At 51.8% G+C, this 25,632-nt stretch overlaps 1 protein-coding gene across 1 annotated transcript; it reads right to left on the bottom strand.

Moving 5' to 3' along the window:
* Positions 1–1,236: 1,236 nt before the first annotated feature.
* Positions 1,237–25,046, bottom strand: GAA (alpha glucosidase). The gene is made up of 20 exons (XM_082861290.1): positions 24,984–25,046; positions 21,555–22,103; positions 20,411–20,556; positions 18,571–18,736; positions 18,391–18,487; positions 17,773–17,892; positions 17,574–17,692; positions 17,356–17,487; positions 16,342–16,452; positions 15,752–15,865; positions 15,570–15,654; positions 14,990–15,107; positions 14,492–14,625; positions 5,868–6,019; positions 5,556–5,704; positions 4,402–4,543; positions 3,853–3,996; positions 3,276–3,440; positions 2,816–2,968; positions 1,237–2,406 (listed from the first exon to the last, which is right to left on the bottom strand). The coding sequence occupies exons 2-20, from the start codon at positions 22,077–22,079 to the stop codon at positions 2,347–2,349; spliced, it is 2,832 nt and encodes a 943-aa protein (XP_082717416.1). The 5' UTR covers positions 22,080–22,103; positions 24,984–25,046; the 3' UTR covers positions 1,237–2,346.
* Between the last annotated feature and the right edge of the window lie 586 nt (positions 25,047–25,632).

Raw genomic sequence — 25,632 nt, 5'->3', positions numbered from 1 at the left:
ATTAGTGGTTTTCTGGGGGCTGAGAGGTGGAAACAGGGAGTGACTGCTAAAGGGGACAGGGCTTCTTTGGGGGTGATGAAAATGTGGAACTAGACAGAGGTAAGTGTTGCACAATTCTGTGAATGTACTAAAAAGTACTGAATTGTACATTTTAAAGTGGTAAAATAGTGTGGTATGTGAACTATACCTCAGAAATCGGGCAGTCTTATACTTCCTCCTCTAAAATTATACTTAAAGACAGGGCATGAGCAAGGGGGGAAAATATTTGCAAAGCATATACTTGACAAAGGACTTAAACTAGAAAATATCAAGAACTTTAAGTGTAGGTAGAATGGTGGTCCCCCCAAAATGCTCACATCTTAATCCCTGGAACCTGTGAATATGCTACATTAAATGGTAAGGACTTTGCAGGTGTAATTAAAGATTGAGATGAAATTATCCTGGATTATCCAGGTGGACCCTATCTAATCACATGCGCCCTTTAAAGTCAAGAATGCTCTGGGCTACCATGGGTCAGAGAGTGGTATAATGGAAGAGGCAGGATTGATTCTCTGGGGTGAGAAGGACTCAACCCACCATTGCTGGATTTGAAGATGAAGGTGCCACGAGCCAGGATATGGAGCAGCCTCTAGAAGCTGAGGAGGACGTCAGGCTCAACCACAGGGACATGTGGACCTCACACCCATACACTCAGGAGACTGAATTCTGCCGACAACTTGCATGAGCAGGGGAGCACATTCTTCCCTGGAGCCTCCAGAGAAGAAGCTGCCCTGCTGACACCTAATTTAGCCCAGCTGACCGTGTCAAATTTCTGACCTACAGAACTGTGATAGAATAAATGTGTTATTTTGAGCCACAGAGATTGTGGTAATTTGTTATGGTAGCAATTGGAAAAACAGTGTAACTCAATAATAAGGTCAACAAATCCAAGTAAAAAATGGGCAAGATACCTGAACAGACACTTCACCAGAGAAGATTTATGGGTGACAAGTCCATGAAAGATGCTCGCCATCTTCAGTTGCAAATCAGACCTGTGAGATCCACTGTCACTGGAACAGCTGAAAATGAGCATACGGACCACACCAAGCGACAGCAAGGCTGGTAGGAGTGCAGAGTGTGTCACCCACTTTGGAAAACAGTTCGGTCACACACACACACCTTCCATATGACCTGACCATATCACACTTGCGGTGTTTGCTCAAGAGAAGTGAAAACATGTCCGTTCACAGACTGGTCCATGATTACATCGTCTTTATTCACAATAGTCAAAAACTGAAAACAATCCTTACATCCATGTAAATTTAATAAATGTGGCACCTCTAGCCAATGGAAAACTATTTGGCAATTAAAAAGCACACCACATGGATAAATCTCAAAGTAATTAATTAATTAGACCAAAAGAAATACATGCTATATGATTCCATTTATATAAAATACCAGAAAATGTAAACTAGTCTATAGTGACCAAAAGCAGACCAGCTGTTGCCTGGGAACGGAGGTGTTGGGGGTAGCAGCTTAGTACATAGCCCTTGGGCAGGGTCGGGGGGAGGGTGTATCTCCCACCACATGACTGACACCAGGCCTGGCTGGATGTTTTCCAGTCACCTTAGAGATGGGTGATACTAGGGTGTGAGGTAGGGATGTGAGGGTGCTGCTTTGAGCATGCACAGTACAGCACATATGCACACCCTGCCTGGGAACGTCCAGGGGCCCATCAAGGAAGGAGTCCTGCTTCTGTGTCAGGGCCTCTAGACACATCCTCCTTACCCTGAATCTCAGAAGGACCGGCAGAAGCTTGATTGCAAATGCCCCTTTTATTAAAAATAATTGCACTTCAGATTAAGGGATCCCCAAGTCCTGGGAATTCTGCCGAGTGTCTAGGCCCACTTGTCAGACTGGTGGACAGCCTCCACCCCTGTTGTCGGGGGCAGCTGCCCAGAAAGCAGTCTGCAGCGGCCCCCCAGCTCTGCTTTCATCAGGTCAGAGCCAGGACCTTGGGGTGCAGGTACCACCCCATACCAAGCACCACCTCTGCGTCACAGGCAGGCAGTGGTGACTGACATTGCATGCGTCACAGTGACAGGCTACAGAGAAGCAAATCTTCCAGTAAACGGCACCACCCCTCAGGGCACTGACCCGACTGGGATCTGGACAGAAGACTCAGAAGAGCTGCTGGCCCAGAGCCTGGGGGGCAGACTCACAAGCAGATCCGGGTGTTCAGGGATGTCAGTGATATGCGATTCGGGTTAAGTGCTCTGACCCAAGGCCCACATACCGCCGACTGAGGGTGCAGGTGCTGGGCTGCCGGGAGGTCTGTAAAGGAGCAGCACACCACTGGGCCCCAGATTAAGACCAACTGATGAGGAACTGCTCTCCCATCGTCAGCGAGACAGGGATGTCCAGGGTCTGGGGACAAGAAATAGGAAAATTTGCTTGGCAACAGAGGTGGGGCAGACAGCAGTCTGTGGACATAGGTGGACGGTGGACATGGGGTCTGACCTAGCCCTGGGAGCGTCTCGCTCTGTTCCCTCTGAGCACTCTTGGCAGTGGCCGCCTTAATTTGCTTTGGAAATGAGCTGCCCTCTAACCAGGGGCCGACAGTGTGGACACAGGCAGGGAAAAGATGTGAAGTGCGAGGGGACTGAACCTTCCCACTCCTCCCCGCAAGGATCAGTTCCTCTCCGCCCCTTGTAAGGCCTAAGTGTCCTCTCCCTTCTGGACAGGGAATCCCATGATGCCAGCTCAGCGGGCACCTCCCGCCCCCTCGCCCACCCTCAGGGACAGGCCTTCTGGCCTCAAATGTAGGCTCTCTTGCCTCCGTGTCAGGGCCGTAGGTGAAGTTGGATACAGAAACGCCATTGCAGACGACTTGCTGGGGGGCTATGGCCACCCCCAGGACGGTCACCTTCCTCAGCTGCAGGCCAGCCCCCTCACTGCTCACGTGCACCAGCTGGTTCACGATGGTGTTCTGGCCGAAGCAGAGAGACAGGACCAGAGGTGTGAGCAGATGGCCTGGGGCAGGAAGCCCCACCAGGGCAGGGCCTCTGGACAGCAGATGGGGAGGGCAGCTCGGCAGCACACCCCGTGCAAACCCTAGGACACTGGCGCAGTGCAGGGAACTCCAGCCAAGGCAGTTGGCCTACAGGCTCTTCTCCCCTTCAGTCTGCTTGACGCAGGGACAGGTGGCCATCCCAGGACCCCAGGCCAGCTCCCCTCACCAAGTCAGGATAATCACCCCAAGACAGCCCCCAGCCTAGGCGGATCCCAGAACTCACGTTCGTGGCCAGGAAGATGACCTGCGTGTACGCCCCACGGTCCAGCACTCCTAGGCTCTCCCCATCGTCCCAGAACAGCTCCCCTCGGGCCTCCCCGCTTGCAGTCAGGGCCACAGCCAGGGCCATGGGCTTCTTGCGGGACTCTGTGGTTGTGAGGCCAGGGCCCTGGGAGGGGGTGGCCCACGTCACTGTCCCAAACCTGGTGGAGGCCTCCAGACCCAGGCGTGAGGAGCACTAGGCTGGGACAGTGCCGTGCTAGAAGAAACCAGGATCCGCAGGACAGCCCACGGCCGAGCGGCTTGGAGGCCCGTGGACACCTCAGAGGACGTGAGGCCCAGAGAGGTTTGCAGACTGACTGACAGTTTTCTGAGAAAGGCCAATGAAGCAGGCCTCTCCTTCACCAGGCCCGGGAGCAAGTGAGTGCAAGGATGTATCCTGTCCTTCCCCAGCCCAGTTCATCCTCAACCCTCAGAAGGATCATCTCTGCCTGGGGGCAGACCCCCAATTGAACAGAGGCATGTGGGGTCCCAGCAACCCCAGGGCTGGACAAATAGGATCAGGGGCCCGGCCCAAGTACCTGCATGGGGATGATGTGCCCGGCCCGGAGGTGGAGGTTGATGGTGTCCAGTGGGGCGGACAGTGTCACCCACTGCCCCTCGCTGTGGATGGCAGACGTGAGGGGTGCAGGAGGTGGGAGGCTGCCAAAGGCCTCCACTGGCACCTGGAGGGGGATGTCATGTCACAAAGGGTCCTGGGCATTGCCAAGCTCCTGTGCTGTTGTCGGGAGCTGAGAGCAAAGATCTGGCCACATGGTGGGGACAGAGCATGCGAGGCCTGAGCCAGGGCTCGGGTAGGGCAGGTCAGAGGACGCAAGAAGGGGCAGGAGCTTGGGAGCAGAACTGGAGTCCCAGCTCAGCTCGGTGGCAAGTCACCCACTCAGCCTCGGTTTCTCCATCTGGAAAATGGGTCCTGTAAGGCTCACACAGGATGATGCTGATGGAGCACCCAGGTGAGGGCCCTCATGTAGCCAGAACTCCTTTTTCACTCTGGTCCACACGGATGGTGCTGGAGGGAAGACCCGCTCCATCTCCCCCGTCCTCCCAAGTTTCAGGGCCCCAGGACTCACCGTCCGCAGGTCATACCACGTGCTGCGAGGAAAGTAGCCAGTGACCTCAACCTTCCCAGCCTTGAGCACCGGGGTGATGAGCAGAGCCTCCCCCCACAGGAGCTGGCGGTCCACTGTCCAGGTGCGGGGATCCTCGGGGAACCTTCAAACAGGAGGGATGGGCAGGGGGGCCTGGTGACCTCTGAGGTCAGTGGGCTCAAGGGACCCATGGGGAGGCGTGGACAGGAGCCAGAGGACCTGGGTTACATGTGGCAGGGCCGGTTCTGGCCAGCTTAAGTCAAGGCAGGAGCCAAGAATAACCTCTCCCTGCCCAACTACTTGGGCATGACCTGTTCACATTCTCTGTTTGCAAGTTGTGTTCTTGCCCACATGTCTATCTGGCTCTTACCCCTGGTCTGAGTTTCTGTACATTAGGGACAGTGACTGTCATTTTATTGATAATGTTTTCTCCCATTCGATTGCCTTGACAATCTATGTTCAGAGCAGTTTTAATATTTTTCTGCTTATATTCAAAGAAGTGTTACTTTTTTTTCCTAAATGAAACCTCCTTCCCTTTGCTTTTTTGCTTTTGATGCTTAGAAAGCCCTCTCCTGACAGGTCATAGAGAAGCATTCACTTCTTTTTTCCTGCAGCTTTTCTACAGCTTAATTTTTGTCATTTAACTACGTAATCATTTGGAACTTAGGTTTGTACAGATGAGTGGAAAATAAGTTGATTTTTGCAAATAGCTAACTAATTACCTTACTACTGGAGGATCCTTTAATCCTCTGATTCGAGGTGCCATTTTATGGTATGGTAACTTCTTAGACATACTAAGTCCTACTTGGGGGATATCTATTGGATTTCTTTAGTGGTCTTGTCCCCTTAAGCCCCAGATGGATTCAATCATGATAGTCTTATAACTTGTTTTACCATCTGGGAGGCCTGGTCTGTACTCAGTGTTCATCCTGGGTTTTTCCGTTATCCAGTGCTCCCTGCCCTGAGCTGGAATCTAATGGGTGGGAACTGGGGGTTCAGGGGGGCACCTCAGTGGGGAGTGCCCAGATTTTGCTGCAACCTCCTTCCTCTCTCAGTGCCCAGAACACCCCCTGCAGCAGGTTAGCTGCCCTGGGGTCAGTGGGCCGGAGGCCATCACTCCCAACCCAGGCACTCACTCCAAGAAGAGGGGCCGGGCCACGGTCTCGCCTCTGACGTGGGCCCCATGGAACAGCGTGTAGAGATAGGGCAGCAGCATGTAGCGCAGGGCAAAGGCCTTCCTCATGGCTTGCTGTGCCGTCTCGCTGAACCTGTATGGCTCCTGCGGCTGCAGTGGAGGGAGTGGAGGAAGCACCTGGGATCTAGGACCATGGACTCCGAGGTCCCCCCACCCCAGGAGACCCAGCACTTTGGGCCAGCCAGTGCTGGGCTCATTGGCACAGAAAGTGGCATTCCCCAGGGCACGGCCTCCCCTGCCGCCCCCGCCCTACCAGGCTGTTCAGGCCATTGTGGTTCCGCATGAAGGGGTAGAAGGCCCCCAGCTGGGTCCAGCGCACACACAGCTCCTCCGAAGTGTTGCCCAGGAAGCCACAGATGTCGGCCCCCACCAGGGGCACCCCCAGCAGATTGAAGAGCAGGATTTCTGGAGGGCAGAGTCAGATGGGCCTTCAGCTGCTACAGTAGGAGCAGTCTAGGGCCAAGGAGCCTGACAGACATGTCTGTTGAACTGGCTGGAGACAAGGATCCCTCCCAAAGCCCCTCCCACCCAGCCCCCACCTGATGGTCAGTACACCAATGGCCACTGCACCTTGCACTTGTGGTCAGCAGAATGACAAGCCGCATCTGCTCCCTAGCTCGCAGGGTGGGCAGGGCAAACTAGACCCGTTAGGGCTGAATTGTATTTCCCTCCAAAGTAAGTTCTAGTCCTAACCCCTGGTTGCCATATTTGGAAATAGGGTCATTGAAGATGTAATCAGGTTGAGAAGAGGACGTTAGGGTGGACCCTAATTCACCATGACTGGTGACCTTATCAGAAGAGGGAACCAGGTACAGGAAGCACAGAGGGTCCCAAACAAGATGAACCCAAACAGACCTACACCAAGACATAATTAAAATGGCAAAAGTTAAAGAGGATTCTAAAGGCAGCAAGAGAAAAACAAAGTTAATTACAAGGGAACCCCATAAGGCTATCAGCTGCTTTCTCTACAGAAAGGTTGCAGGCCAGAAGGGAGTGGCAAGATACATTCAAAGTCCTGAAAGGGAAAAACCTGCAACCTAGGATACTCTACCCAGCAAGGTTATCATTTAGAATGGAAGGAAAGATAAAGAACTTCTCAGACAAGCAAAAACTAACAGAATACAGCAATGCTAAACCTATCCTAAAAGAAATACTGAAAGGTCTTCTCTAAATAGAAAAGAAGCAAGAATCTATAGGAAAAAGAAAATCACAATTGGAAAGTAAATCACCTAAGCCAGTACAAAGATGTAAAAATAATCAAAAATATTTTTGTGAAAGCAATGATAACTACAATGAACAGCAAAGGGATAAACATGAAAATGTAAGAGGACATCAAAATCATAATATGTGGGGGAGGGGAGTAATAAAATATAGATTTTTTTTTCAGAATGTGTTTGAGCCTGTATGGCTACCAGTCTAAAGCAAGAGATATAGTAACAGGTTAACATACTTGAAAAACAGGTTACCACAAATCAAAAACATAAAATTGATTCACAAAAACCAAAAGAACACAAGGAAAATACAAAAGAAAACCATCAAACCATAAAAGGAGAAACAAAAAAGAAATACAAAATCAAATGGAAAACAAGGTTTAAAATGGCAATAAACACATATCAGTAATCACCTTCAATGTCAATGGACTAAATGCTCCAGTCAAAAGACACAGAGTGGCAGATTGGATAACAAAACAAGAGCCTACAAGGTGCTGCCTACAGGAGACCCACTTTAGGGCAAAGGACACACATAGCTTAAAAGTGAGAGGATGGAAAAAGATATTTCATGCAAATGGGAATGACAAGAAAGCGGGGGTAGCAATACTCGTATCAGACAAAACAGACTTTAAAACAAAGCCCATACAACATTTTCAGAGATCTTGTTTTCTTATCAGTGACCCAGGTGTAACCAACTTTCTCACGTTACAGGTCATTGGGGCTTAGTATTTTAAACTAAGATGGGAATATAAAAATACAGAATTCTGACCCATGCATGAAATTTGCTAGCTACTGTTTTCTACTGTAGCTATTAGCTGCCATTTCTTTAGATGCTGTGCTACTAAAATTTCCTAGATGACAGGGTTCTCATTCCTCTGCTAATAGGAATCTTTAGAAACTTAAGTGGCAGGGGTGTGCATGTGGGCTATTATTCCCTCAGAGTTGAAGATGAGAGGGGGATGGTGCCCTTGACTGTAGTGTGGTTACCTGAAGTAACCACAGGTAACCTTGGGCTGCACCATGCTAAAGGGCAATGGGATCTTTGATTGTCAAAGTGAACATTCAAAATGACTGTTATTAACAACAAAAAATGATTAAATATAATTCTGTATCTTCAAAAAAATAAAGGCCATAAAGAAAGATAAAGAAGCACACTATATAATGATAAAAAAATCAATATAAGAAGAGGATATTACACTCATTAACATATATGCACCCAGTATAGGCGCACCTAAATACATGAAACAAATACTAACAGACATAGAGAAATTGATGGGAATAAAAATAATAACACGAGGCTTTACCATCCCACTGACATCAATGGACAGATCTTCCAGACAGAAAATCAATATGACAACAGAGATCCTAAATGACACAATAATACAGACTTAATATCTTCAGGACATTACATACAAAAAAACCCCAGAATACACAGTCTTTTCAAGTATACATGGACTATTCTCTGGGATAGACTATATAAATACTAGGACATAAAACAAGCCTCAACAAATTTAAGAGGATAGAAATTATCTCAAACATCTTTTCTGACCACAACAGCATGAAACTGGAAATCAACCACAGAGAGAACAAATTACATGGAGACTAAACAACATGCTACTAAAAAAAAAAAAAAAAAAAAAAAAAATCCAAAAATGGGCAGAAGACCTAAATAGACATTTCTCCAAAGAAGATATACAGACTGCCAACAAACACATGAAAGAATGCTCAACATCATTAATCATTACAGAAATGCAAATCAAAACTACAATGAGATATCATCTCACACTGGTCAGAATGGCCATCATCAAAAAATCTAGAAACAATAAATGCTGGAGAGGATGTGGAGAAAAGGGAACACTCTTGCACTGCTGGTGGGAATGTGAACTGGTACAGCCACTATGGAGAACAGTATGGAGGTTCCTTAAAAAACTACAAATAGAACTACCATATGACCCAGCAATCCCACTACTGGGCATATACCCTGAGAAAACCATAATTCAAAAAGAGTCATGTACCAAAATGTTCATTGCAGCTCTATTTACAATAGCCCGGAGATGGAAACAACCTAAGTGTCCATCATCAGATGAATGGATAAAGAAGATATATACAATGGAATATTACTCAGCCATAAAAAGAAACGAAATTGAGCTATTTGTAATGAGGTGGATGGACCTAGAGTCTGTCATACAGAGTGAAGTAAGTCAGAAAGAGAACGACAAATACTGTATGCTAACACATATATATGGAATTTAAGAAAAAAATGTCAAGAAGAACCTAGGGGTAAGACAGGAATAAAGACACAGACCTACTAGAGAATGGACTTGAGGATATGGGGAGAGGGAAGGGTAAGCTGTGACAAAGCGAGAGAGTGGCATGGACGTATATACACTACCAAACGTAAAATAGATAGCTAGTGGGAAGCAGCCGCATAGCACAGGGAGATCAGCTCGGTGCTTTGTGACCACCTAGACGTGTGGGATAGGGAGGGAGGGAGGGAGGGAGATGCAAGAGGGAAGAGAGATGAGAACATATGTATATGTATAACTGATTCACTTTGTTATACAGCAGAAACTAACAACAAAAAAATCCCAATGGGTCAATGATGAAAATCAAAGAGAAAATTTAAAAATACTTTGAAACAAATGATAATGGAAATACAGCCAAACAAAATCTGTGGGATTCGGCAAAAGCAGTCCTTATGGCGAAGTTCATGATGATACAGGCCTTCCTCAAAAAAAAAAAAAAAAACAAGAAAAATCTCAACCTAACCTACCACCTAAAAGAATTAGAAAAAGAAGAACAAACAAAACCTAAAGGTAGCAGAAGGAAGGAAATAATAAAGATCATAGAGGAAACAAATAAAATAGAGATTTTAAAAAAATAGAAAAAAAATCAATAAAACCAAGAGCTGGTTCTTTGAAAGGGTAAACAAAATTGACAACCCTCTGGCCAGGCTCACCAAGAAGAAAAGAGAGGACCCAAGTTAATAAAATAAGAAATGAAAGAGGAGAAATAACAACTGATACCACAGAAATATAAAAAACCATAAGAGAATACTATGAACAATTACATGCCAACAAACTGAACAACCTAGAAGAAATGGACAAGTTTCTAGATACATCCAGCCCACCAAAACTGAATCAAGAAGAAATAGATAATTTGAACAGACCAATCACTAGAAGTGATATAGAATCTGTAATTTAAAAAAACTCCCTGCAAACAAAAGCCCAAGACCACATGGCTTCACTGGTGAATTCTACCAAACATACAAAGAAGAACTAATACTGATCCTTCTCAAACCCTTCCAAAAGACTGAAAAGGACGGAACACTCGCAAAGTCATTCTATGAAGCCACCATCACCAAAACCAGACAGACACTACCAAAAAAAGAAAATTACAGGCCAAAATCTTTGATTAGTATACAAAAATTCTCAACAAAATAAAAGCAAACTGAATCCAACAACACATAAAAAAAGATAATACACCACGATCAAGTTGGATTCATCCCAGGGTCGCAAGGATGGTTCAGCATATGCAAATCAATGTGATACACCACATCAACAAAAGACAAAACCCACATGATCATCTCAATAGATGCAGAAAAAGCATTTGATAAAATTCAACATCCATTCACAATAAAAACTCTTACCAAAATGGGTACAGAGGGAACATATCTCAACATAATAAAAGCCAACATAATACTCAATGGTGAAAAGCTGAAAGCCTTTCCACTAAAATCTGGAACAAGACAAGGATGCCCACTCTCACCATTTCTATTCAACATAGTATTGGCAATCCTAGCCACAGCAATCAGGCAAGAAAAAGAAATAAAATGTATCCAAATTAGAAAAGGTAAAATTGTAATTATATGCAGATGACATTGATACTATATATAGAAGACTCTGAAGACTCCACACAAAAACTACTAGAACTGATAAATAAAGCAAGGTAGCAGAATACAAGGTTAACATACAGAAATCTGTTATTTCTTTACACTAACAATGAAATAGCAGAAAGGGAGAGTAAAAAGACAGTCCCTTTTAAAATTGCATCAAAAAAAAAAATACTTTGGGGAATTCCCTGGTGATCCGGTGCTTAGGACTTGGCGCTTTCACTGCTGTGGGCCTGGGTTCAGTCGCTGGTTGAGGAACTAAGATCCCACAAAGCCACACAGCACAGCCAAAAGGTAAAAAATAAAATACTTCAGAAGAAACCTGACCAAGGAGGTGAAAGACTTATATGCTGAGAACTACAAAACATTGATAAAGGACAATGAAGATGATTCAAAGAAATGGAAAGATATCCCATGCTCTTGGATTGGAAGAATTAATATTGTTAAAACGGCCATACTACCCAAAGCAATCTACAGATTTAATGCAATCCCTATCAAATTACTCATGACCTTTTTTAAAGAACTAGAACAAATAATCCTAAAATTTATATGGAACCACAAAAGATCCAGAATTGCCAAAACAACCCTGAGGAAAAAGAACAAAACTGGAGGCACAACCCTCCCAGACTTCAGACAATACTACAAAGCTACAGTAATCAAAACGGTGTGGTACTGGCACAAAACAGACATATGGATTAATGGAACAGAACAGAGAGCCCAGCAACAAACCCACACACCTATGGTCAAGTAATCTTCAACAAAGGAGGCAAGAGTATACAATGGAGAAAAGACAGTCTGTTCAGTAAGTGTTGTTGGGAAAGCTGGACAGCTGCATGGAAATCAATGAAGTTAGAACACTCCCTCACACCACACACAAAAATAAGCTCAAGGGCTTCCCTGGTGGCGCAGCGGTTGGGAGTCCGCCTGCCGATGCAGGGGACGCGGGTTCGTGCCCCGGTCCGGGAAGATCCCGCATGCCGCGGAGTGGCTGGGCCCGTGAGCCATGGCCGCTGGGCCTGCGCGTCCGGAGCCTGTGCTCTGCAGCAGGAGAGGCCACAACAGTGAGAGGCCCGCGTACCGCAAAAAAAAAAAAAAAAAAAAAGCTCAAAATGGCCTAGAGACTTAAATATAAGACATGAGAGCACAAAACTCCTAGAAGAGAACATAGGCAAAACATTCTCTGACATAAATCATAGCAGTGTTTTCTTAGGTCAGTCTCCCAAGGCTATAGATATAAAAGCAAAAATAAACAAATGGGACCTAATTAAACTTATAAGATTTTGGACAGCAAAGGAAACCATAAGCAAAATGAAAAGACAACCTATGGACTGGGAGAAAATATTTGCAAATGATGTGACTGACAAGGGCTTAATTTCTAAAATATGCAAACAGCTCATACAGCTCAACATCAAAAAAACAAACAACCCAGTCAAAAAATGGGCAGAAGACCTAAAAAGACATTTCTCTAAAGAAGATGTACAGATGGCCAATAGGCACATGAAAAGATGCTCAACGTCACTAATTAGTAGAGAAATGCAAAATCAAAACTACAATAAGGGACTTCCCTGGTGGCACAGTGGATAAAAATCTGCCTGCCAATTCAGGGGACACAGGTTTGATCCCTGGTCTGGGAAGATTCCACATGCCACGGAGCACCTAAGCCTGTGCGCCACAACTACTGAAGCCTGCGTGCCACAACTACTGAAGCCTGCGTGCCTTGAGCCCATGCTCCACAAAAGAGTAGCCACCGCAAGTAGAAGCCCATGCACTGCAATGAAGAGTAGCCCCCGCTTGCCACTAGAGAAAGCACGCAAACAGCAACAAAGACCTAACACAGCCAAAAATAAATACAATTAAATCTTGAAAAACTACAATGAGGTATTACCTCACACCAGTCAGAATAGCTATCATTAAAAAGTCTACAAATAATAAATGTTGGAGAAGTTGCGGAGAAAATGGAACCCTCCTACACTGTTGGTGGGAATGTAAAATGGTGCAGCCATTATGGACAACAGTATGGAGGTTCCTTAAGAAACTAAAAATAGAGTTGCCATGTGACCCACTCCTGGGCATGTATCTGGACAAAACTATAATTCAAAAAGATACATGCACTCCAATGTTCATAGGAGCGCTATTCACAATAGCCAAGACATGGAAACAACCTAAATGTCCATTGACAGATGAATGGATAAAGATGTGGTACATATATACAATGGAATATTACTCAGCCATAAGAAAGAATGAAAATAATGCCATTTGCAGCAACATGGATGGACTTAAAGATTATTATACTAAGTTAGAGACAAATGCCATATGATATCAGGTATATGTGGAATCTAAAATATGATACAAATGAACTTATTTACGAAACAGAAACAGACTCACAGACATGGAAAACAAATTTATGGTTACCAAAGGGGAAAGGGGGTGGGGGAGGGATAAATCAGGAGCTTGGGATTAGCAGATACACACCACTAAATGTAAAATAGATAAACAATAAGGTCCTACTGTATAGCCCAGGGAACTATATTAAAAAAGAAAAGAGGAGGGAAAACACCATGTGAAGACAAGGACACAGGAAAAAGACCGAGAGATGACAAAGGCAGAGGTTAGAGTGACACAGCCTCAAACCAAGGAGGGCCAAGGACTGCTGGCAACCACCAAGAGCTGGAAGAAGCAAGGAGGGATTCTGTCTAGAGTCTCAGAGAGGGCAAGGCCTTGCCAACACCGTGATCAGACTTCCAGTCTGAGAATAAGTTTGTTGTTTTTAAATCACCTGGGGTATGGTACGTCGTTACAGCAGAGGGTCAGTGAGTCCCCTGAGTTGCTGAAGGGTCAGACAGCTTCCAGAGCATCTGGGCCCCGTGCCAATCCCACCACCACTGGGCAGGACTAGAGGCTGCTGGGCTACCCTCTCCTCGTCTCCTCGGGAGCCAGGACCCAGACTGGAAGCCCAGTGGGCAGGATGGGGCGCAGCCTGGGGCTGTGAGCAGTGCTGGTCTGGGTCACAGCAGGTCCTGGGAGCTGCACAGCCTTATTTTAGCTTGGTAACAACAGCTCACACCAGAACTGAAACCCAAGAACTAGACAGGTGGACACAAAGCCCAGGAATCCGGCTCTGGGGTGGATTGGCCTGCATGGGCTCGACCCACCATGCTGGCCCCAGGGTGAAAATCAGAGCCAGTCGGCACCCGTGGGCAGAGCCAGCAGCCACTTGGTGAAGGAGGAATGGACTTCTCACCCGAGAGCTCAGCTCGGCAGGACATCCCTGTGGCCCGAGGCTCTGTAGATGCATCGCACATGGAAGCAAGCCTGCGACTATGAAAGCACTTGCAGGCCGGGGGTTTGGTGGAGGCTCTTTTCAGCTGTGACCTCTGGGGTCACCTCTATCCCCTTCCCCAGGGCTCCTGAGCCATCCCTGGGCCTAAGATCTGTCTGTAGCATCAGAGCTCTTGGAACAAAAATCAAAATTTTCTTTGCAGGGTGGAGCCAGGCACTGAGACAAGAGGGGTGGGGGCACCCTTTGGACTGAGCTCAGATGCTATTTCATGCAGCTCAGAATGTGGTCACCAGAAGGGACATTCTGATGTTAGCATGAATCCGAGATGGGGACATTGGAAGAGGGGCACCACAGGTGAGTCCAATGGCACATGAGTTGGCGACGGGCCCCATGCCACTGCAGCAGCATCTCTCTGAGGACCCAGCTCTGGGCAAACACGCCCGGAGAAGGGCCCACCCTCCCCTCCTTGCACCCCTCCTGACAGATGTGCTCACCTGGCACGGAGTACGAAAGCTGCTCCCAGCTGCTCCACACATCCCCTGTCCAGTGGCCGGCGTACTGGCCGTGGCCGGCAAAGGTGGAGCGAGAGATCACAAAGGGGCGCATGCCCCGAGCCTTTACCAGAGCCCTGGGTGGAGCAGGGGCACAGAGAGCTGCGTTGAGCAGGGTCACCAGGAGCCCCACCACTGCCCACAAGAGTGCCTGGCAGTGCAGCAGGAAGGACAAGCTGGGAGCAAGGAGTTGGCTTGCTGAGGTCACCGCCACCGTCTGCCAGGCAGTCAGCCCTGCCACCTGACTTACCCTCGAAGATGCACGTGTCACGGGGAGGACAAACTCAAGGGGGCCAGAGGCCCTGGTCAGCCCTGGCCTCTCTGTCTCGTCACCATGCCCTTCCTCTGAGGCACCAGGCATGGAGCTGGGGTGGGGGGCGGGGGTGGGATGTAGGGATGGCTAGGGCCTCCTCCTCTCCTTCCTGCACCCTGGCCCCTCACCTGTGGGAGGCGAAGGCTTCGGTCAGGCCGTACAGGTTGTGCAGGTCGTAGTGCGTGGACAGGAACTGGTGGCTGGAGGCGCAGATGGTGGCTGCCCGGAGGGTCCCGCCAACCACCCCTGGAGGAGAGGGGGCTGTTTCCTTGGAGCCTCCTCCCGGCAGGCTGGTGCCCCCCACATCTTGAGAGACCCCTTGGGACACGGGGTGCGTCCCTGGACAGTCTCCACTTCTCCAAGGACAGGACAAGGCGATGCCGCAGGCTGTGGTCTGCACACCCAGACTTCATGTCTGCCTGCTCCTAACCATTTTTTTTTCCCTGTCGGACTGCCAAAGCCTGAAATACCCCCTCTGAAGGGTCTCGCCTCAGCTGCACATGCCCAGTCAGCATCACGTGGCTGGGGTCTCCCCACATGAACCTTACTCCCAGGGCACCCCTTGCCTTTCCCGGGCTGGCCGCTGCCCATCAGCTTCTCAGAAACCAGAGCTTTGAGTCTCCCAGACCAGAGAAGGAAATCCCTGATTTGAGCCATTAAATCCCCAGCCGACTAGTGCTGGGGGGCCGGCAGGTGGAGGCAACTCACCTGGCACGTAGGGCGGGTTCTCCAGGTTGCTGTTGGGGCAGCCATCCACTGAGCCCCTCACAAAATTGGATGGCTCGTTCATGTCCTGCAAGAGAGGCTCTGGGGGTGGGTGCCCTGCCTGGTACAGAGAGTGGGACCGGTCCCTGAGGCCACCGGACACCCAAGGGTGGGGCCACACTCACGATCCACATGCCATCAAAGGGCACCTGGGCGTGGAACTCGGCCACCATGTCCTGCCACCAGTCAAGGGCCTCGGGGTTGGTGAAGTCAGGGAAGGCGGTGAGTCCGGGCCACACCTGGACGAAAGGCCAGAGGGGAGACAGGGCCGCTGGAGCCTGCACGGAGGCCCTGTCTGTCCTGACTGCAGGCAGAGCCGTAGCCTCACTCATCTAACCCAGGGATGGGTGGACGGCAAGGGGAGGAGCACGGGGAGAGGCCCCAGAATCTGCACTGCTGGGAGCCTTGCCAGCCTCCCCTCAGGCTCGACCCCCTTCCTCCTGGTTCTGGGCCTGCCCCACCCACCGGGAAGGCCTGGGAACCATCAGGAAGCCCCTGGGGGCCCAGAGGATGTGGAGGACCCCAAGGCCTCCGCAAGCATCTGTGGAGCTTGTTTCTGAGCTGCCCGCAAACAAGGGCCCCTGACAAAAGGATTCAGGGTGGTCTTCCTTGTCAGGGGCCACTGTCACCCCCAGCTGTCACTGCCGCCCCCCCTGCAGCCCCACTGCCCAGGGGCCCCTGCTTTCTCCCCCTCACCCTCCAGGCCCTGCTGTACCTGCCCAATCAGCGGCTGCCCAGTCTCATTGGTGATGAAGACCCCCCGCCTCAGACCCTCGTCGTAGGGTCGATAGGTCCCGGCAGGGCTGGAGCTGCTGATGGCAGGATCCTGGGGAGAGAAACCAGTCAGAATGAGAGAGAAATGCCCAAAGCCTCGGCACCCATCGCTGGGAAAACGGGAAAATGCTCTCGATAAACGTTAACGAGGCACAGGTGGATGTGCCCCGGATGCGCCAACGCGCTGTGTGTGCGTGGACGTGCACGTGACCCCGCCCCCATTGCCAAAAAGGGCGCACCTGGATGCAGGCGTTACTTTTGCTTTAAGGGCCCAGAGTTTCACAAACGTTCTACAGGGAGCGTTTATTTCATTTTGAATAAAAAAAGAAAAGGTCTGCGTCTGCCCTCCCCGCTCCCTGCTCTGAGTGGACCCGGATGCTGCTGCCTTCAGAGGGGCTGCAGGGATGGAAATGACCATCAGCCCAATTCCAAATGGATTTCCTCTCCTGAGGGGTACCCGTGGGGGCGACCATTTGGTTGTCTTGGCTCCCCCTCCCCTCTTCCGGCCCCCCAGCTGTAGAAGACCCTGAATCACACCCCTCTGGCTGCAGGGACTGGCCCAGGGAAGTGTGTCTGTCTGCTGAGCCACTCAGATCCTGCCCTCCTTCCCACAAGCTGACTGCAGGGAGGCAGGGCCAGGAGTCTCACGGAGCTTCTGGGGTTCCAGCCGCCCTGGCACACAGCTCCACCCGGCCCTTGCTTTAAGCTGTTCAAGTAACCTACAGCAGTAAGGATCCTGAGCCACAGACAGATGTCTCCAGGGACATGACTGGATAGCAGGAGTCAAGTCTATAAACCTGATATTCCCTCGATATCAAAGACCGTCAGAAACATTCTCAGTGACCATGGCCACCATGAGGACGATGCCACTGAAAGTTGGAGCCACCAGACACTGGGCCCCTCTCCTTCCAAAAGAGCCTGCTTCCTGTGGCACAAGAGGGGAGGAGGCACTCACAACAATCATGATGTACCGCCGGCCACTTTGGTGGAGCTCCTGCACCATGGCCGGGAAGTCCCCAAAGCCGTCCTTGTTGAAAGTGAAGTCCCGCCTGGCGTCCATGTAGTCCAGGTCATTCCACTGGACGTCCTGCAGCCACAGCACAGGGTGGTCGGGACCCAGGCTCGTTGCCCCCGCCCCACCCTGGGGGCCCCAGGCCCCTCCCCGGCACTCACCAGAGGGAAGTGTGCCCTGGTCATGTTCTCCACAACCTGGCGGGTGATGGCGGTGGAGGAGTAGCCCCAGCGGCACAGGTGGAAGCCCAGGCCCCAGTACGGTGGCATGAACGGGTAGCCTGGGAGCCAAGGCGACCGTGAGCGGGCAGGAGGGGCTGGGGAGGGAGGGGCCGGGGGCCAGGGCCAGGGAGAGGCCTACCCACGATGTCCAGGTACTGCCGCACCACGCTCTTGGGCTCCGGGCCCAGGAAGATGTACACATCCAGGATCCCGCCTATCGACCTCCAGCTGAGGGCCGGGCTGGGCTGCAGGACCACATCTGGGGGAAGCAGCCCTGGGGCTCAGAGACAAATACTCACCCCCCTTGCCCAGGGCCTTCGGCACTGCACCAATGGGCCAAACCACCGCTGGAGAGGCGGGGTCCTCCCACAGGGAGCTTGGGGCCCTGGGACAGTCACTCTCAGCCCAGCTTGCTGAGATCCTTGGAGCAGGACAGGAAGACGCTGAGCAGCTGGGCCTGGGGCCCCTTTTTTTGGCCTCAGCCCCACCCCGCCCAGGTCAGAGGTCCCAGAGCCCACCTTAGAGGCACTGAAGGACAGAGCTGGCAGAGGCCACAGCCCAATGGTCATTTCTCGGAATAGTGTACGAGACCCGACCCCCTGCCTCCTCCTCTACCTCCAGCCTGTCAGATAGGTGCAGAGAGCCCCAGCCCCCTCTACGAAGGAGGGGGTGTGGCTGCACCAGGGAAACCCTGGCCGGCAGCTCAGAAGCAGAACTGGCTGGGGGATGTGGAGGGCCCCAGTACCCCCTTGCTTACCCATGGCATTGCTGTTCAGCAGGAAGACCCCGTGAGCTAAACCGCCATCCTCCAGGCCCAGGTAGAAAGGGTGAGATCCATATAGGTTCACGTCGGGCTGGGACATGGCAGACACCCTGCTTTACGTCCTGGCCCATGAAGCCCCTCCGGTCGCACACCCCTCCCTGGCCACCCCTTTACCGTAGGGGCGACGTCCCTGTTCCAGAGAGTGACCTTGGTCCAGTTGGTGCTGAGCATCAGGGGCCCGAGGTGTTCGGCGAGGCCCGTGATGTGCTGGGACGGCAGGGAGGTGGACAGCTGCAGAAACTGGTCGGCGAAGAACAGGGGGGCCACTGTGGTGTTCAGCCTGCCAGGAAGAGACCAGGTGGCCTCGCACAAGAAGCCAATGGCCCCACGAGCCCTGACCACAAGCAAGTGCTGGGCAAGGGCTGCCCAAAACCCTTCCAGTCCTGTGAGTCGTCACCCTGAGCACCTCCCAGGAGGGCCAAACTGCTCCCAGACATCGTGGAGCTGCCCAGCCGGGGGCAGTTAGGGTGCCCCGAGGTTCCACGGGATCAAGAGGAAGGCAAAAACCACGTACAGGGTCCCTCTCTGCATGGCAGACGCATCACAGCTAATTTCATGGGACAAGTTCCTGCTGCACCCCACCAGCCCCTGTGTTAAGACTTTGCTCACCTGCCTGCGGGTGTCTGTGCGTGTTCAAGACCAAGATCTGATAAAATGCTTAAAAAACTTCTCTCCAAACTCCGCTTGCAGGTCATCTTCTCAGAGAGGCCCCCCAGCTGCAGAGCCAGCCCACACCCTGCATCTGCACAGCCCGTTTCTACCTCCCTCTGCTATGTCAGTCCTGCTAGCAGGTCCACAACACCCGGCCAAAAAATGAACAGGCCACAAAAGAAAGAAATGCACTTCACAAGGCAAGTGCTCTGAAGATTTGGGCAAGTCCAAGGTCCCTCCTTCTGAGCGTGTAGCAGAGTTCGGTGCAGAGCAGGGCCTTGTCAGCCAGCACATATTCGTGTAGGACTATGTGGGCAAAGTGCATGGGATGCGTCCTGGGAAAGGTGCTTGCACAGCCCAGCGTCAGGGCCAGCGGGCAGCCGCGGCAAAACTGCTGACCCCGTGGCTGGGGGTACGGGGGGGCGCTTCTGGGCCAGAGCGACACCGGACACTTGGACTCACAGCCACAGCGTTTGAGTCTAAAAGATGCTTCGGTGCATCTAATACCTGGGGGGTGGGCTGGGGGGAGGTGAGGGCGAGACCAAGCAACACCCTTATCCTCTCCACAAATACCCCTGAGCTCTGCTGTGGGTCAGAACTGCTCTAGGAGCTGGCGGTTCAGGAGGGAACAGGAAAGGCTCCTGCCTCAGGCAGATGGCAGCCACGGTCCAAGCAAAGGTAAGGTCCCGTGGGGGCACACAAACCCCGGAGGGACATGGAGCAGAGTGGCCGACAGCACGGACGCTTGGGCTGGGCTCCGTCACCTGCCAGCAAGCACCTGGACTCTCTATGTCTGTCTCCCCATCTGTAAAGTGGGGATAATAACAGCACCTGCGTCCCAGTTGTTATGAGGATTGGACGAGTTTATCACTGCAATGCCTGATATACTGATGTGTAGTATGTGATAAATAAACAAGAATAAAGCAGGCTTGGGGTTGCTGCCTGGAGTGGGGTTGCCACTTTAGACTGGACCAGGGTTTCTCAGCTGAGGCACTACTGACATTTGGGCCGATCGCTCCGTGTTCTGGGCCGGCCTGTGCATTGTAGGGTGTTTAGCAGTATCCCTGCACCCTAACGCCCAGTGGTGACAACCAAAAATGTCTCCAGCTGTTGCCAAATGTCCCTTCTGAGGATGGGCCTTTGAGGGCTCGGGGTGGAGGGAACAGTAAGCACCAGGGCCCTGCGGGGCAAGGAACAGCCAGGAGGCCAGAGCAGGAGGGTGGACTACAAAAGGGTCAGGGACGATGCCCTACAGCTCCCTAACCCTCCCAGCAGATAGTGGGCACAGAAACTGGGCACTCACAGCACCCGTCCATCCAGCTTCCGCCGCACGATCACCCCGAAGGGCTCCTCTGAGAACTCCACGCTGTAGAGCGTGGACGGCGCCTGGCTGCGGACACGTGGGGTCTCCAAGGGCACCTCATAGCGCTGGTTGGTGGGATCTTTGATCTAGAGGACGAGAGCAGTGTCATGAGGCCCTTGGTGGCTGGCTGCCCTGCACACCTGTCCACTCCATCCTTCACCTTCCAGAGAAGCAAGGCGTCAGTTCAAGTCTCAGGGTGGCCGCACACAGCGTGGGCGTGTGGACAGATTGGTCCACATACCTAAGCCTGTTTCCTCGTCTATAGAGCCAGGAGAGCACCTCCTGTGGGGTGTGCCAGGTAAGACACAGGAAATCTGGATTTCAGATAAACAATTTTTTTAGTATAAATACATCTCAGATATTGCACGGGACATGCTTACACTAAAAAAAAAGACTAATTCCTGGGTTATCTGAAATTCATATTTGTATTTTTATTTGCTGAATCTGGCAACATTTTTCCACCTGGCATATCTAGTCACAGAGTGAACGAGAAAACATAATTAGAACACCCAGCCCTTGTCTGGTACATAGTCATCACTCAGTAACCCACGGCTGCCATCAGTTACTTTGTTAAAATAACAGGGCCGTACTGAATTACGTGCTTCAGCCTCTCTCACCTTTGTGTCTGCACATTCATTCAGTTGACAACTTTTTACTGAGCACCTGCTATGTGCCAGGCACTGTTCCAGGGGCTGGGAAGCAGCAGGGAATAAACCAGACAAGAGGCCCTGCCCTCAGTGGCTGGGATCCCACTGCCCACTGCCTGGAACAGCCCCCCTTCCTCCCTCTCCACCTTTCCCCTTCCTGACTCCTACTTTATGTCCCAGCTGGGATGTCACTTCCTGGGGGCGACCTAACCTCCCACCACCTTGCCCTGAGCCCTGTCCCCTAGAACATGTTGTAGAACCTCCTAGTGACTGTCTTAGCGGCCCACTGTTCCCTGAGCGTAGGCACTGTGTCTGCTCACACCCAGACTCCAGGTGAGGGCATAATACACGTCTGTGCATAAACAAACACCCCGTAGAGTCTGTCTTTATCCACTGTCCACACACTCTCTGCCCGTGCCCAGCCCCCGCCCGCCCACCGTGAAGTGGAGCCGGCTCTCAGTCTCCACCAGCACGTCCAGCCGCAAGGTCATGATGTCCTTGGGGAAGAAGGTCGGGGTGGCACGGATCAGGGTGGCCGTGTAGCCCGTCTTGGTGGTGGTCAGGTTCTCCAGCCTGTAACTGGGATAGTTGGGAGGGAAGAAGCACCAGGGCTGCCCCATCTGGGTGCCCGGAGGCCACCTTGCAGGCATGTAGCAGCAGCCCCGGGCCTCACACTGCTCCTGGGTGATGGCCTTGTCTGGGGCGCAGTCGAAGCGGCCGTCGGGGGGCAGGTCGCACTGTGTGGGTGCTGCCCTGGGGCTGCCGTGGCGCCGTGGGACAGGCTGGGGCCCTTGGCCTCTGGCTCTGGGCTGGCGAGCTGGGTAAATCTCCTCTTGGGAGAAGCTGTGCAGCTCTTGGGGGACCACGTCGAAGTCATGAAGCAGGATGTGCCCCAGGATGGCCAAGGAGACTAGGGCGCAGACCCCCAGCAAGGGGCAGGAACGGGGTGGCCACCTCATCATGTGTGGGCAGCGGGCCCAGGAGGCCTGCAGACAGAAGAACCAGGCTCAAAGGGACGGCAGCAGGGAGTGGCCGGGGCCTCAGGAGACTCTCAAAGCAGCTTCCAGACATGAACTTGTGGCCAGCCCAGCAGCGCACAGGCTAGAAGTGAGGTCTGGTGAGGAAGCAGGGCAGACCTGGGGGAGGGAGGAAAAAGGAAAAGGAGAGAAAAGTCCCAAACAGGGAGTTGCAGAATCCTGTGCATTGTGAAGTCTTCTAATATGTTACAAATAAACGCATCTAGAATGTCTGTAAAAATAACCTAATAACACACAAAGACCCACGTGATAGATCAAGTGGAACAAACAAGTTCCCACAGTAGATAAGTCCCGCTCCCGTATGAAGACTGGCCGAGGTGAGTCTTGGCCAGTGGGGTGGAAGTGTTCCCTCCTTCCGTCCCTCTTGGGCTGACCAGGACGTGGATACAGCCTGTGAGGGGTCTTGGGCACTGCAGCCCAGGTCAACACTCAGGGACAGCCAAGCACAGAAGAAAAAGCCTGGCCCCCAGGACTGGGCAGGCGGAGCCCCTCCCCGCCCCTGCAGTCAGGCTCGTGTGGGGTCTGGTTCTGGGTCTCTGTCACAGCAGCTGCACTGGAGCCTCACTCTGGTTACTTTGGTACTAAGACTGTTCTTACCTGTGTCTTGATTATCTGTATGTTCTAAATATTTTATAGGGAACATTGCTGGTCCAGCTCCTCCAAGGAGCAGCACACACTGATATGGGACTAAATATGCAAGGATTTTATTAGGGGGGTCCTTTTTATCTGTCTGAGAGAAACTGGGGAGGTTGCCAGAGAGGGTTGAGAGCACCAACACACCCGTGCAGGTCTGACCCCGTGGGAGGGCGGTGTGGATTCAAGAGCCCCAGACTGCCATGTAGGTTAGGGAAGCTTGGGCAAGGCCACAGGGTTGGGGTTCCTTGAGCCAAAGTTGGCCATTAGAGGGGTCCAGGTCTCCCAGAAGCGGCCTGCCCTAGCGTTAAGGGCCGGGAGGCAGCCCCTCGCAGGAAATGCAGTGATGATTTCAGAGCACGGCGGCTGAGCCTGTCAGTGAAGCTCCCTGTGGTGGGAGGTCTGTGAGCTGCATTCTCATGGCCTCCAGAAACATGCAGGTGTTGGGGAAAAGTCACACGCCAGGCAGAAGTGCGCCCAGGTCACTGAGAGAGTCCAAGCCTGTCACAGACACACACCGGTCACCTGGAACATTCTGGCCACCATGGGTCACCAGTACGTTAGATGCAAGAGTGAACTGTTTTCATTCACAACACTTATGACACCAAAAGCGTGGAGCTTTTTCTCAGCAACCAATTTTCCCATTCTCTGGACACCAGCCGGGTGTCCAGCAATTCAATTCAATTCTGACATGAACTCCCAGAGTTAGTGCAGACCCCACAGGTTGTGGGCTCAGTCCCACAAGACTTCCCCCACTTCTGACACTAACCACAAGTCCCAGGTTGTCACCGGCTCTTCTGACCAAGCCACTATCAATTCTGGGGTTCACACAGCACCCCTCACCTCCTCAGGTTCAACAACTGGCTAGAACAACTCACAGAACTCACTTACTGTTACCTGTATATTATAAAGGATACAACTCAGGAACAACCAGAGGGCAAGGTATGGGGAAGGGGTGCTGAGCTTCTATGCCCTCTCTGGGCTGGCCACCCTCTGAGCACCAAAATGTGTTCACAAGCTTGGAAGCTCTCCAAACCCCAACTAGTTTAGGGTTTCATTATGTAGGGCATGAACGATGAAATCACTGAGCGCTGGTGACTAACTTAATCACCAGTCCCCTCTCTTAATCAAGAGCTTCCGGCCCAGAGGAAGCCCAGGAGAAAGTTCCCACCCTCGAATCCTGCCTTGGTCCTTCTGGGGACTAGCCCCCATTCTGAAGCTATCTACAAGCCCCCAGTCATCTCATTAGCATATAAAAGACACTCTTACCACCCCCAAGATTCCAGGGTTTTTAGAAGTTGTGTGCCAGGAACTGGAGACAAAGACTAATATCTCTTTTTTTATACCACATAGTGTCCCAGCTTCACCTGACCCTGCCAGACACATTTGTGATCATAATGACTCAGAAACTGAGGAACTCAGAGTGGAGTCCAGGGGTCCTCACTTGGGAGCTCTTGGGCAATGACCTCAGCCCTTCCCACCCAGACTTCAGAAGCTGCAGAGGTGTCCAGAAGCACGGCCAGGGCAGCACCCCATGCCCTTCCCTGCTTCCAGTTTACAGACAGGGAAGAGAGCCTAGAAAGGGGAAGAGATCCTAAAATGGGGAAGAGCCACTCACAGCGCTTGACAATTTAGAGAGAAAACGGGGAAGAACTGAAGGTCAGTAGATCAAGTGGCACTGCTGACCCAGTGGGTCGGTCACCCCGCCTTCAGGTAAGTGTCTCAGAACTGCTGCTTCCCCAGGCCACGGTGGTGGTGTAGACAAGCTGGGTTCAAAGCCCAGCTCCACCACCGGCAGAGGGAAGTAAAGGGTTCTCAACCTCCTGTGCCTCAGCTTCCTCCCTGTGAACGGGGGCAAGCGCAGCCTTCCTCGCCCAGCTCGGGGGCAGTGAGTGGGAACCGTGGAGTTTCCGGGGTCCCCGATGTTACTGGGGTCACTGTCGTTACTGCTGCCTCCTGCCGCGCGCGGCCCTGGCACGGTGTGCTCAACTTCTCCAGTAGGAAAGCACTGACCAATCCCTCTATCGTTCGACCCCTCCCATTTCGGGCGTCACGACTGCCCGCACCCGCCGAGCCTCCATTCTGTGGGGTTGCCGCGGACCTCCCCTGCCCCGCCGTTCGCTGGGACCACTGCAGCCCGGGTCCAGCAGTCAGGTCGGCTCACCTCCGCGCACGCGCGCCCGGCCCCCTACTCACCTCCGCGCACGCACGCCCGGCCCGTAGCAGCAACTTCAGGATCCAGCGCCCACCAGAGAAGCGGCGGCGGGTCAGGTGACAGCCCCCTGCGCAGGCGCCCTTAGTGAGTGCTCGCCTCGGGGATGCGCCCTCTGGTGGCGGGGCGCTTGGTGGCGTCCTCGCCCTCCTTGGGCCTCGGCGTCCCTGGAACGTGGGAGGGGCTCAGGGGGCGCGCACCTTGCAGGGGAGAGCTCTGGGGGAGAGGCGGGGCCTCGTCTTTTGGGGTCGCAGAGGGCGCTACGCCCCCGCATGAGCGAACCCTCAGCATCCTGGAGCCCGCCAGGCCGCCCGCCGAGGCACGGCTCTGCGAATCTAGCACCCAGACGACAAAATAGCGAAAATTTGAAAGCAACTTAAAGTTCTTCTGAAAAGGAAAACATTGTCATAACCCATAAAATCGACTGTCATGAAAATGTTCAATGACAAGGAACTTTTCGTACACAAAGTCTCATGTTAAGGCGAGCAAGCTTAAAAAAAAAAAAGAGGGGCAAGCTTGTACAGCAAGAAACTAACACAACATCGTAAGGCAATTATACTCCAATAAAAGTTAATGAAAAAGAAAAAAAAAAGGAGAAAGCTTTCCAAAATGACATACAGAAGCCGGACCCTG

The sequence above is a fragment of the Leucopleurus acutus genome, assembly GCF_964270905.1.
Source record: "Leucopleurus acutus genome assembly, chromosome: 19".
In the NCBI taxonomy this organism is placed as follows: domain Eukaryota; kingdom Metazoa; phylum Chordata; class Mammalia; order Artiodactyla; family Delphinidae; genus Leucopleurus; species Leucopleurus acutus.
This window is presented reverse-complemented; position numbering and strand designations above follow the sequence as displayed.

Coding starts and splice junctions, on each gene's coding strand:
- GAA (XM_082861290.1), bottom strand. CDS start 22,079: ATGATGAGGTGGCCACCCCGTTCCTGCCCCTTGCTGGGGGTCTGCGCC. Junction 18,488..18,570: donor ACAGGGACGTCGCCCCTACG/GTAAAGGGGTGG, acceptor GCCATGTCCCAG/CCCGACGTGAACCTATATGG. Junction 14,626..14,989: donor GAAGCCTTCGCCTCCCACAG/GTGAGGGGCCAG, acceptor TGCTCCACCCAG/GGCTCTGGTAAAGGCTCGGG.